We start from the raw sequence: 14,128 nt of genomic DNA, 5'->3' as shown, positions 1-14,128 counted from the left end.
TAATGAATCTACTATCTGTCGATTGCTGTATTTTGACATTGCACAATGTCATGTTTTTCGCTGTCTGTTTAAGACGTCTCTACACTAAATCAATTAAATTGTGGATGTTTATTGATTGATTATTTAGCCTTAGATGCATGAATTTTATGGCTGACTGTGCAGAATTGGCTTTGCACATTGGCGAAGGCCGAATAGCTGTTAATTTCTGTGTCATTTGGTCTCTTGTAAAGAGATCTCTCAGCAACAATAGTACCACATCTTCTTTTTTATATGATTTTTAACTGTTCATTGCTGCAAAACTTATAAAGCATGACATAAATATATTACAACAGTTTATTAGTTAGCAGCGACACATGAGAAGAAAATGGTTATTGCGATAAAACTTCTCTCAGTCTATTCCAAAACACTGTATCGCCATATTCATCGTTCGGATATTCGATGTAAGAGCTAGATTGAACTAGCTCTAAAACCATCATTGGTAAAACTTTCGGGGCCATTTGCTCAAGAAATACTAGAAATAATATGTTTTCCTTATTTCTCGAATAAATGCTTTCCACTTTTGCCATGTTGTATTCAAACATACACCAATACGAATCCAGATAATTATGTGACATAACAATAACCACTTTTCGGCTGTTGTGAATTGCAGATGTGATATTTCCCGCAATGTCATTTCCAGGTAGAAAATCTCGTTTATGGATACACAGCTTCAATCCAGCTTCGTGTTCTAGAAAATGTAGCAGTTTTTCGTGAACGAAACCTCGATCTTTGTTTTCGTATGATATAAAAGCATCGTACTCATATTGGTTGGCATCGTCGGGTTTTCCTTTATTTTGCACTTGATATTTATGTTTTACCATGTAATACATGTATCGCAAGCGCCACCTATTGCGATAAGCCATGCCCCAAATTAGAACAAACAGAAAAACGACCAATGATGCTGCAGTGCCAACAATTAATGACGAATACGACGAACATTCTAACTGAAGCTTTTCGTAAACTGACTTCCCTAACGATTCCCGGTTTCCGCTATCCCTTTCACAGTACGTTTTGTTTTCATTATCAATCTTTAATTTCGTCGTTGTTATCCATTTAATAAAATCCTTTGTGCCGCAAGTGCATTTCAACGGATTCCCACTTAAATCTATTGCAAACTTGTTATTCATCTTATACACATCTTCTAATTGAGCATTTTCGTCTAAACTGAAAATTCTGTTGTTAGATAAGTTCAAATTTGTTAAATTTTTCATATGATTAATTTGAAAGGACATATTATCCATCATATTTTCTCCTAAATTAATGTCTTTCAAATTCAACTGAGATTTGAAAAAAATGTATGGTAAGCTAGTGATTCTATTTTGTGTAAAATTGACGAATTGAAGACTTGGAATATGCTGCATTATTTTTCCACCTGTGTCCTCGGGCAGTATGAATCCAAGTAGATTATTTTGTAAGAGTAATGTTTTCAAATTCGGGAAGCTTTTAAAAAAAACATTTGACACATTCGAGCACAAGTTATCAGACAAATCTAAATGATAGAGGTGTTTAAACGTTAGTAGTGGACCTGTCCATGAATAGAAAATGTTACGACTCAAATCTGCATATTCTAGCATATTATTAGAAACATATGCTTCTTGAAGTTCATATCGAAGATTGCATCCTCTGTAATGAAATACTTTTAGTCTCATAGGAACAGGTAAAACCGGTAAATATAAATTAGATATGGTTTTATCGGGATATTTTTTTTGTTCGCAGACCTGATTACAACACGATTGTTCAGAATGTTCGCAATTTTCTTTTTTTTTCAATATCGAATCTTGAATTAAATAAAAATGACACGTTTACAAATTCAGCTTGCACAACTATTGAATCGTATAAATATTCTCCATACGACAATTCATTGTCAGACAAAAAGATTTTTTTGATAGTAATTGGAAGCTCCTGTAATGTTCCCTTTTCTATGAGCTGTATCTTATTACTATCTGCATGCAGTTCCGTTAACTTTGTTTGTTTTAAATGCATAAGATGACGCTTTAGCACTTTCGTATTCATTTCAAATGTTTTATGAATTTTATTAAATTTCAGAACTTTAATCGACGTGAATGGAAGGTCAATTGTCATATTTTCCAAACCATCAAACTTAAGACATGTGTTAAATGAAAGATTTAAAATTGATAAATTTCTCATAAAACTAAATGAACCATTGTACACGTAATTCACTTTACAAGCAGAAATATCTAATTCATGTATTTTTGATACAGATCTAAACGTATTCGGTTTCACGGTGTGTATGTAGCAGTTACCAGATGATCCAGAGACGTCTAGATACTCTAAATGAGGCATTTCAGGGAGGTTTTCATGAGAGACATTATAATCAATCTTCAATGTAAGTAAAGATGGAGGAAATGTAACGTTGTGATTGCTCCAACTAATATTATTCTTCTTAACATCTAAGTATGATAGTGTTCGTAGATATAAAAACACATCTTTTGTTGTTTTTGAAATAAGGTTATTGTTTATCACAAGTTTTAAAACACTATTCAGACCATAAAACATTTTCTTTGTAAGAAAGTGTAATTTGTTTTCGGAAAGGTTTATTTTCCTTAAAATATTGTTATCCTTAAAATGTTGTTCCGGTATATCAGATATATTGTTGTAACTTAAATCAACACTGCTTACGTTTCCTGGCAGTTTCGGGATATAACTTAAGCTTAGTTTTGAACAATCGACATCGACATACGTTTCATTTATAGTTTTACATCGACATTTGGCATTGAAGTAACACGTGGTTTTCAACTGCCCGTTTACTTCCGTTCGTAGCATAAAATATACGAGAATATGAATAAGCTCTGTATTTACCATTTTTCTGAAATGAAAAAAAATATATAAACTATAATCAAAATAATGAAGATGTTTAATGAATTTATCAAACGTTGTGCCTATGAAATAGTCCTTCTTTCTGAAATTACACAATCAAAGCTTGAACAAATATATGACTGTTGTCCTGTGACTTTTACATATAAAATAGCCTTAAATTACAATTTTATTTTTTATTGTTTTCTTTATAACCTTATACATATAAAAAAATCTGGAAAAAGAACAATGAATATTATTACCATGTACACCGTGTATAACGCCACTTACGGGTTGTCGGCGTGGCGGTTTTGAAGCGGAGAAAAACGATCATGGTAAGTTCAAGTGTCAAAACTAATTTTTTTTAGAATGTTAGTACCAATAATATATTGCCCGGAAGAAACCGAACCGTAATCAGTTTCCTGCAAATAGAAGTTGACGTTTTTAGTGACTTGTTTTCTCAAACACCTCTCCCTTGTTTTCCGTATTACAGATTTCGAAGCTTCATATGCAATTTCAAGAACAAATACTACTTTTGACGATTTTCCTGTATGATTTAGTTCGTGTTGTTTCTTATCTATTATTTATAACTGTTGATGTAAATGTCTTTTGGTTTTTTGAGTCTTTGTTTACTCCTTGGGTTTTTTTTATCGTCTTATATATAGTATAACCTAGTAATTGTTTACTAAGAAGTTGTCATTTAGTTAAATTCTATAATATGAATTCATTTCTATATAAATCATATAGGAAAAAATCGTCAAATGTAAAATATTATCCTGAAACTTGCATATGAAGCCTAAAAATCTGTAACACGAAAAAACTAGGGAAAAGTGTTTGAGAAAAAAGACCACTGAAAACGTCTACTTCTGTTTGCAGGGAACGGATAATGGTTCGGTTCCTTCCGTTCAATATATCATTTGGTAATAACAATTCTCAAAAAAGACATGTTGATACTTGAACTTGTCGTGGTCGTTTTTCTCCGCTTGGAAACCGCCACCCCGGTTCAGGCATAGCCGACACCCACATGTGGCGTTCTGCACGGTGATATATGACATAAATAATCTGTCTAATTGAGGAATAATTCATCAGGGCTTAAATCTATATTGATTGTAACACGGGTAGAGTCTTTATGGTGAATATTTTACCACGAACTACAGCGAGGGATAAACTATCAGCATAACGAGCAAACTCGTTGTAAAAATAAGTATGAATTCAAGCCCTATTTATTATTGTTACTGATAAAGGTAAAATATGTCAATTCTTTTCAACCGAAGCGCTATAGGTGAATGATTATACTTGAGTTCTGTAAACAAACGCACTCTAACATTGACGCAAACTGATCTAGTGACATGCTATTTACAATTGCGTATTTAGTTAGGTTTGGATGAATTTAAATGATGATTTTACTTATATGTAAAACAAATAAACGGATTTTAAAGTCATATGAAACGAGTGACTGGTGAAAAATAATGTTTATCCAATTTTTGAACCAATGCATGTATATATCATAAACTTAAGTCTTCTGTTCACGATTTTATTATTATTTACACAAATATATCGTGTAATCGTCAATTTTTTTCTCTCTGTCTGTTATGATTTAACAAATATGTCAGCTCGTTGAATGATGTGTTTTTACTCCGAAGTTTACCGATTGTCACCTTATAATAAACAATCAACAAAAAAGCATGAATATTGAGCACGTGTTTAACATGTACAATCAGATATTTGTTTATTTCAGTGATAGACCCATGCGTATTGCGATCACCAGATTTTTACGAGCAGGTTCACGCTAAGGTCACTCTGCATACGGAAAAAATGTCGGCGAATTGCTTCCTGGAAGAAGGAATTAAACTTTTTCTAAATGTGGACAAATAAAAGAATTTTCTTCCAAAAAAGTATATGTACATAAGTTTAATAATGAAAACTGTCCAATTTGTCATAAAAAAACATATGCATCATTTTTTTTAATTTGATGTTTCATATGACTTTAACACATTTGATCATTGTTTGTTTGTTGTGATGATTTTCGATTTCACAATCGTGCATAAAAGATTTATATTCTTAGTCATCGTCAATGACGTCGGGTAGCTCATTCATAAAAAAAAAGCATATCACTTTGGAGTATGACCAGAACAGCACAAACAGTTTTTTTTTTTTTACATTTTACCACATGTGTGTCCTTAAAGCGTTTAAAGAGCATCATATTAGAATTCTTTATCGATTTTAGTTAACAGTATTGCATCAAGGTTTTGCGACACGAATATACCATGTGGATGAATCGTTATTAAATAAATGTCTTTATTTAACATGCCGTTAGTTGATGTAATGCTCGTGAGGATAGGAAAGCGATACATTTTAACTTTTGTATTTCAACATTAATATAAGAATGTAATTCAACCGAACGCTAAGTGATGGTGTAGAATTTTTGTTGAAAGGTACAATATGAAATATGAGCTACAATAAAACCTTGTTTTTCACTAAAATTCTCATTTGACTTCCGGATCGTTATTATAATATTATAAGAGTTAGTATGCACAATGAATTGTTTGTTTTGTATTATCAAAGAAAATTACGGTTTTCGATATTTTCCTCTTTCAGTTTTGTTTATTTCCGTAATTAAAATATATATTAAGTGTCATCTACAAAGGAGGAAGCCCAGTAAGACCCCTTTTTTGGCCCCAAAAAATAGCAGTTTTACAAAATTGTTTAAAATGAAAATTTTAAGTTATTCATTGGAAAGTAGAAAGCTTCTGCTACATAATTATGGGCTGTTTTTGACAATACAATGAACATATATCGGGTACTAGAATCATTCAGTCATGCTAAATTACTGAAATCTTCCCTATTTTAACAGTTTAGTTAAATTTTAGACGGTTTCCGTCTGAAATGAAAATGGCCGCATTCGTGTTCATTCTTAATTGAAATGCAAGTTGTATTTAATGATAATACATAACATACATAAAGATTGAGGATGAACACGGATGCGGCCATTTTCATTTTTGACAAAAACCATCTGAAAAGTGACATGTTTTGGCATATTTGATAGATTTTTTATATTTAAGCTTGAATCGGAGCGTTTTTAATTACTTAATGAGTTACAATCTTTCACATAAACTAATTGAATCAACTGAAATACACACTTTTAAGTGTTTAAAAAGTGTCCAAAATCTTTCGTCAGATGAACCTGAAATTTGAGGCCAATATGGCCAGTACTGGACCTACACCTTTAAATAAATAATGAAAAAAAAAAACAGGTTATGTCATAAGAAAGTAGGACTAGCAGGACTACTATAAGAATCGAACAGGAAAAATTATTTACAAGGCAAAGAATTATCGTAATCAGCTGAAAAGTTTCATTGTCTTTAAAATCGTTATGTATGTATACAATGATGTATGCGAAATTAGCACATTCCTTTCAACATTTAGATTGTGTGACTACATGCGAGAACCAATTTTGAAAATTACCGCTCTGTCTGTTTCTATGCAAAACGCCTAACAAGTAAATATGTTGACGTTTTTTATTTGATTATTTCTAATTTTAATAGGACAATTGAAGTTATTATCAAATCAACGTATATATACATACGTTTTTCAAAGATCTTACTGTAACTTTTTACAAATTATTATATATATATAACAAAACGTTTCATTTTGTAATACAAAGCTTTCTATGCCAAATTAACAACTATCCCCTTTGTCTTGGCAGTATTTAATATCTGCCTTTTATTTCAAAATTGAAGTATCAAAGTTTCCTTTTTTAAAACTAGAATTAAAATTAATCTTGCTTAACTCTACTTACCTAAATGGGTATTTTGTACACCTCATATATGATGTAATAATGATTGACTTCCCGTTAACAACTGGGTTTAAACGAACAGAATGCTATCCTTGTTGTTTTGCTGAACCGTGAAATCACGTTAACAGTAGTCGGAGCATTGTACCAATCATCAACCGATCATTAATGTTATGTAGTACTAATTATTTACACTTATATTTCTATCACAAAAGAAAACAATCTTTGTATCAAAACTCCTAGCAATGACACTGGTATTGAGAGAATGTAATCTATTAAGTGAAAGGTTTATTTCAGTTAAGATATCGTTGTCTTTAAAATGATGTTCCGGTATATTATGTATATAAAGTTAAAGATGATTGTTCAGAATTGTACGTTTAATAATTTCATTTGCCGACATGATTGCAGATAAAAAAAAAAGTCGTAAATAAACAAAAAACAAAAAACAAATATGAGAGAATACATGTGCATTTAATAATTTTATGCCTTAACGTGCAGTAAAAAAATATATTACTACTTAACCCTAACATACTTTTTGGCTTAATGCGAGTTGATAAGTTTACAGTGTTGCTCCTAAATGATGAGCGTTTGGAATACATCAGAATTGTGTATGTTTAATAATTTTCTAGCTTAATTTCTGCATAAAATTATCAGAGTAACAAATACTATTGTTTGTTACAAATCATATATGACATCTGAGTTTATTACTTTTACTTTTAAAATACATAAATAAAAGTTTGTCTAAATACTCGAGTTACGGTCATCATCCAAAATACTATAGTTGAATTTACGACCATCACACATTTAAATAAAATTAACGGTACCAATTTTCTTGCACCAGATGCGCATTTCGACAATACATGTCTCTTCAGTGATGCTCGTGGCCAAAATATTTGAAATCCAAAGCTTATATAAAAGATGAAGAGCTATAATCCAAAAGGTCCAAAAACTATAGCCAAATCCGTGAAAGGAATCAGAGCTTTGCATGAGGGAGATACATTCCTTAATTTATAATAATTCTATCATTTTGTAACAGTAAATTTTACGACCATCATGCTCGAATTTTTTAATGACTATTTTACGAAAATTGGAATGATTTTGTCTATCAAATTTGGTTGGAGCCTCTGGTCTTTGTTAGTCTTGTATTATTTTAATTTTAGTTTCTTGTGTACAATTTGGAAATTAGTATGGCGTCCATTATCACTGAACTAGTATATATTTGTTTAGGGGCCAGTTGAAGGACGCCTCCGGGTGCGGGAATTTCTCGTTACATTGAGGACCTGTTGGTGACCTTCTGCTGTTGTTTTTTCTATGGTCGGGTTGTTGTCTCTTTGATACATTCCCCATTTCCATTCTCAATTTTAATTTTATTTCAATATCAACGCACTCAGGGTTAGTGTATATGAGATAAGAGGTTTAGCTCAAATGAACTTTTTACTGCACAAAAAATCGGAAAAGAAAAACTTATACCTAGAGTTGTCTCCCATATCCTAGATGGTCGTAACTTTTAGTTACGACCATCCGCTTACCACCAGTGGTTATATGATCTTTTTGTTATATGTTTTTATCCTGCAATTTGCCTTTTTACTATACAAATACAGGTGTACAAATAACACGAACCTATATTTTTATACAATATAATGTCCTGATAATTTCATTCTTCCTAGACTATTTATGAATTTTTGCAATCATTTATAAGTTTATATATGAATGTTGTATTTTTTTTTTACCCGGTCTTGCAAACATGGTACAAAACCATTGAAAATTGAGATCAGAGGTTGTGAAAGTTATACTATAGATTAATATAAATAAAAACAACTTGTGAAAAAAAACAAAAAAAAATACAGGACAATAGAAAAACAGTCTATATAAATAAATATTTATAATTCGTCCTAACATCATCCCAATATAGTTACATCTGTTAATTGGCGAAAGGATTTTTTTTTTGTTCGTCCCTGGCCGGGATTCGAATACTACTGAGATATGGTGGAACCAAGTCTCCTTGCATTGTATCCATTTTATTATTTAAATACGTAGGTTATTTGTTAATTGTTTTTTTTTTAAACGTTTATTCATTATACTACTCCATCAGGAAAAATAGAAATAAATTACTTTCGGGAGTATTACCCTGGTAAATGTGTCCGTTCAGACATATTTTGAATGTAAATGTAAGCAGCCATGCACATTAAAATTGTAGATATTAAATCAGAAACCTCATGTAGATGAATGTCTTATTCTCTGCGCGTAAAAAAAACTGTGTAGAATTTATCTTTTTCATTGTGCCATCAGTTGTATTTTGGAAGCTAACATTTTTTGAAACTTTTATTTAAAACGGCCTCTATTAAATAACAAATATTAAAGTAGTTTCTTTAAGAAGTCATTACATATCGGTCTTCACTCGCTCTTAAATTTGCTAGATGAAAATCCCATTTAGTGTAATCCAGAATAACCGTAAAAATGTAGGCCCAATCAAAAATCCCGGTATGAAAATAGAACCTAAAATAATTTAGTGATGCTCAAAACCTAGAATTTGTTTATTTAAGGAGCTTTTAAAATACCAGAACTGTTGTCAAAATTTGTACGTTCACTCTTAATGAGCATGAAATACTTACAACTGGACAATGAGCATATTTAAGTCAAAAACACGTTTCGGCGAATAACAATTATCGGACACGTTTGGTGGTTATAAAATCGGACAGTCTTGGGCAGACTTGAGTATTACGGATACGTTTGGGGGAATCGGACACGTTTGGAGGGAAGAACATGTTTGAGAGTGTTACATATATGTACTAAGGGCAAGACATCGCATGACAACAAAGGGTTAATTGTGACTCTATTGGTGTGTACACGAGGGCTTAAATGTTACAATGTATGTTTCTTCGTACACCAAACATTATGGCAAAACATGGCAACAAAAATAACTACATATAACAATCAGCTGTGTACCCTGTTTCGTCTTCGCCTGCCTCTTTTCTTTCCATTCTAAATTACAATGCAACATCTGCTTGCATCTGAGATAGTCCCGGCCGTCGATTGCTGATGGCGCCAAATTTGATAGTGCAAAGTCTACTGCAGTCGGTATAGAAGACAATGCAAACTGTCAGAACAGTACTCTAGGCCAGACTACGTCATCTCCTAATGTGTTATTGCCTAAAGCAAGTCTATGACGGGCGTTTGTGGCCGTTGATAGGTAAAATTTCTTGTTAGTAGGTTTTTTAATTAGTGTGAAAAAAACACCTAAAATTTGACAACAATAATAATTATGAATAAACTGCAGATACCATCTGATTGATTTTTGGTTTAATGTTGGAAGACATTCAATATTTATCTACACAATTGGTTTTCAATTTTATTCAAAATAGATTACAACTTGATATTAGTCGTTGTTTGATGCGGGACAGATGGGCGGACGAACGGACGGAAGAACGAACAAACGATTGAACGGACGCACAGACCAGAAACATAATGCCCATAAATGGGGCATAAAAACATGTGATATATCACACTCCAAACTTCAATCTAGAATGCAAAACCTATCTTTCAACTAAAGGTGTCTAATTGATTATCATACATAACACATTCGACGAATCATAATAAATTCCTCATAAGGAAGGAGGAAGTTGTAAACATCCCGTGGACATTTGTTCATTTACAAGTAAAATTAATTTTTTAAATAGTCTTTTTTATTTAATTCTAAAGAAAATGATGTAAACCGACTTCTATGGTATGTATGGCAAACGCGACGAACCAGATCAAAATCAGTAATCTATTTGCAACCTAACATCCTACCAAAACAATATATTTTTTAGAAGATATCAAAGGTATAGAAAATTTAGCAAAATGCATATTTGAAAAATAAGATGTCTAAATGAGAAAAACGTTGTATTGCAGAGTAGACTACGAGACCCTATATTGAAACCGGGAGAGTGGTTTTGCATCTGAACTCATTTTTCGGCTGCTTTTCGTAACAATACCCACACTTTAGACAGTCATGATTCTCTTTTCGTGTAAATCAAGTTGTATTAATGTCCATCTGATTTCTGTAAAATATATAATGATCTGTAACTTATTTCAAACTGGATAGGCCATCTTTATTTGTACGGTGATTTTGATTATCGTACCTGGAAATTTAAAAACGATCCTTGTAAACTTGCCGATCCTTTAAATAAACTTATTCAAAAAAGTTACTTATTCAACACTTCATAAGATCTTTGAATATTGTGTCAATTGGTATTATTATTGATCTTGTTTTTTGTAAATCAAAAGCATACTAAATATTATTGTTATTTACATTTTTGAAAATATGCACTTTCATGAATCTACAATCTGTCGATTCCTGTATTTTGACATTGCACAATGTCATGTTTTTCATTGTCTGTTTAAGACGTCTTTACACTAAATCCATTAAATTGTGGATGTTTACTGATTGATTATTTAGTCTTAGATGCATGATTTATATAGTTGACTATGCGGTATGGGCTTTGCTCATTGCCGAAGTCCGAATAGCTATTAATGTCTGTGTCATTTAGTCTCTTGTAAAGAGTTGTATCACTAACTATAGTACCACATCTTATTTTTTGTATATAATTTAATTGGACATTGCTGAGAAACTTATAAAGCATGACATAAATATACATGTGAAAATACCTCACAACAGTTTATTAGTTAGCAGCGACACATGAACAGAAAATGGTTACTGCGATAAAACTTCTCTCAGTCTATCCCCAAAACACTGTATCGCCAAATTCATTGTTCGAATATTCGATGTAAGAGCTGGATTGAACTAACTCTAAAACCATCATTGGTAATTCTTTTGGTGCCATTTGCTCTAGAAATACTAAAAATAATATGTTTTCCTTATTTCTGGAATAAATACTTTCCACTTTCGCCATGTTGTATTCAAACATACACCAATACGAATCCAGATAATTATGTGACATAACAATAACCACTTTACGGCTGTTATGAATTGCCGATGTGATGTTTGCTGCAATGTCATTTCCAGGTAGGAAATCTCTTTTGTGGATACACAGTTTCAATCCAGCTTCGCGTTCTAGACAAGGCAAAAGTTTGTCATGAAGGAAAAATCTATCATTGTTATCGTAGGATATAAAAGCATCGTACTTATAATGGTTGTCATTATCCGGTTTTTCTTTATTTTGGGCTTGATATTTACTTTTTACCATGTAATACATATATCGCAAACGCCACCTATTGCGGTAACCTATGCCCCAAATTAAAACAATCAGAAAAACAACCAATGATGCAATTGTGCCAACAATCAAAGACGAATACGACGAGCATTCCAACTTAAGCTTCTCATAAATTCTATTTGATTTCCATAGTGATTTTTGGATTCCATTAGACATCAGACAGTAGGTTTTGTTTATGCTGTGAAATTTGATTTGCGTTATTGACATCCATTTCACAAATTCTGTTGCATCGCAATTGTATTTTAACGGATTCCCACTTATATCAATGGTCAAATTGTTTTTCATTTGGAAAACTTCTTCCAGATGATCACGAGCATGTTCATCTAGACTAGAAATTCTGTTATTTGAAAGGTCTAAATTTGATAATTGTTTCATGTGATTTATTTGGAAGGATATGTTTTCCATCATATTTCCTCCTAATTTAATGTCTATCAAATTCACCTGAGACTTAAAAAAATTATATGGTAAACTTGGAATCCTATTTTCTGCAAAATTCACAAATTGAAGGACAGGCATATGCTGCATTATTTCCCCTTCCGTGTCATCGGGCAGAACAAATCCTAGTAGTTTATTTTGTGCGAGTAATGTTGTCACATTCGGAACGCTTTTAAAAAATACCTTTAACACATTTGAGCATATGTTATTTGACAAATCTAAAAAATGCAAATGATTGAATGTTAAAAGAGGACCTATCCATGAATAGAAAATATTATGACTTAAATCTACATACTCTACTATATTCTCAGAAACTGTATACTGTGGTATTTCATACCGAAGAAAGCCGTCTTTGTAAAGAGCTGTTTTCAGGTTTCGAGGAATTGGCAACACTTTCAAAGAATTGATAAATAGGGATATTGTTTTATCTGGTGTATGAATTTGTTCACAAAGCTGATTACAACATGATTTATCATGATGCTCGCATTTTTCTTCTTCTCCGTTGTTACTTCGAGAATTGAACAGAAACGACGCATTCACAAATTCAACTTGCATAGTAATAAATTCGGAAACATATTGTCCATACGTAAATTCATTGTCGGACACAAAGAGTCTACGAATGGAAGAGGGAAGTTGTCGTACAGCTCCAGCTTCTATGAGCTGGATTCTATTACTGTCGCCATGTATTTTTTCCAACTTTGTATATTTCAAGTGCGATAAATGTTGTATCAAAACTTTTGTATTCATTTGAAATGTTTTATGAATTTTATTGAATTTCAGAATTTTGATAGACGTGAATGGAAGTTCAATTGTTACATTTTGTAATCCATCAAACTTAAGACATGTGTTAAAAGATACATCTAAAGTTGATAAGTTTCTCATAAATCTAAATGAACCATTGTATACGTAATTCAATTTACAAGCAGAAATATCTAATTCATATATTGATGGTACAAATCTAAAGGTGTCCGGTTTCACGATGTGCATGTACCAGTCCCCAGATGTTCCAGAGACGTCCAGAGTCTGTAAATGAGGCATTTCATGGAAGTTTTCTTGAGACGAATTGTAATCAATCTTCAATGTGAGTAAAGATGGAGGAAATGTAACGTTGGGATTGCTCCAGCTAATATTATTCCTCTTAACATCTAAGTATGATAATGATCGTAGATATAAAAACACATCTTTGGTTGTTTTTATAATATTATTATTGTTTATCTGAAGCTTTGAAACACTGTCCAGCCCAGAAAACATTTCTTTTTTTAGAAAGTGTAATTTGTTTTGTGAAAGGTTAATTTCACGTAAAGCATTGTTATCCTCAAAATGATATTCCGATATATCAGATATATTGTTGTAACTTAAATCAACACTGCTTACGTTTCCTGGCAGTTTCGGGATATAATTTAAGCTTAGTTTTGAACAGTCAACCTCGACATACGTTTCATTTATAGTTTTACATCGACATTTGGCATTGAAGTAACACGTGGTTTTCAACTGTCCGTTTACTTCCATCATCAGAATAAAACACGCAACAAGGAGAGTAAGTTGTGTATTTGTCATATTTCTGAAATGAAATAGTACATTGATTATCACTAAAAGAAAAGGGTAATATATATGTAATGAATTTACTTGAATATTTGGAGCCTTTAAAATAGTACATTACACAATCACAGCTAATACACATATACTTTAATTAGAAATTTGGAGCAAATTACTTAAAATCCTTATTAAATTATTTCATTCTTATAACGATCTTGTCTTTAAATATGAGTTGTGTCTTTAGAATCCGCATTACAAGATACCATATACTTTTAATGTTGGTTTGTTGATTTAGACC

At 31.8% G+C, this 14,128-nt stretch overlaps 1 protein-coding gene and 1 pseudogene across 1 annotated transcript; both read right to left on the bottom strand.

Annotated features, from left to right (window-relative positions):
- On the bottom strand, positions 1–2,865 carry LOC139485018 (toll-like receptor 4; annotated as a pseudogene).
- An 8,457-nt stretch (positions 2,866–11,322) lies between these two features.
- On the bottom strand, positions 11,323–13,851 carry LOC139485030 (toll-like receptor 4). Its single transcript, XM_071269127.1, has one exon. It carries the CDS (start codon positions 13,849–13,851, stop codon positions 11,365–11,367), a length of 2,487 nt encoding a protein of 828 aa, XP_071125228.1. The 3' UTR covers positions 11,323–11,364.
- Positions 13,852–14,128: the final 277 nt, after the last annotated feature.

This window comes from Mytilus edulis, chromosome 8 (assembly GCF_963676685.1).
Source record: "Mytilus edulis chromosome 8, xbMytEdul2.2, whole genome shotgun sequence".
NCBI classification, from domain to species: Eukaryota; Metazoa; Mollusca; class Bivalvia; order Mytilida; family Mytilidae; genus Mytilus; species Mytilus edulis.
The sequence above is the reverse complement of the archived record's forward strand: the minus strand, read 5'-3'. Positions and strand labels throughout refer to the sequence as shown.

Coding starts and splice junctions, on each gene's coding strand:
- LOC139485030 (XM_071269127.1), bottom strand. CDS start 13,851: ATGACAAATACACAACTTACTCTCCTTGTTGCGTGTTTTATTCTGATG.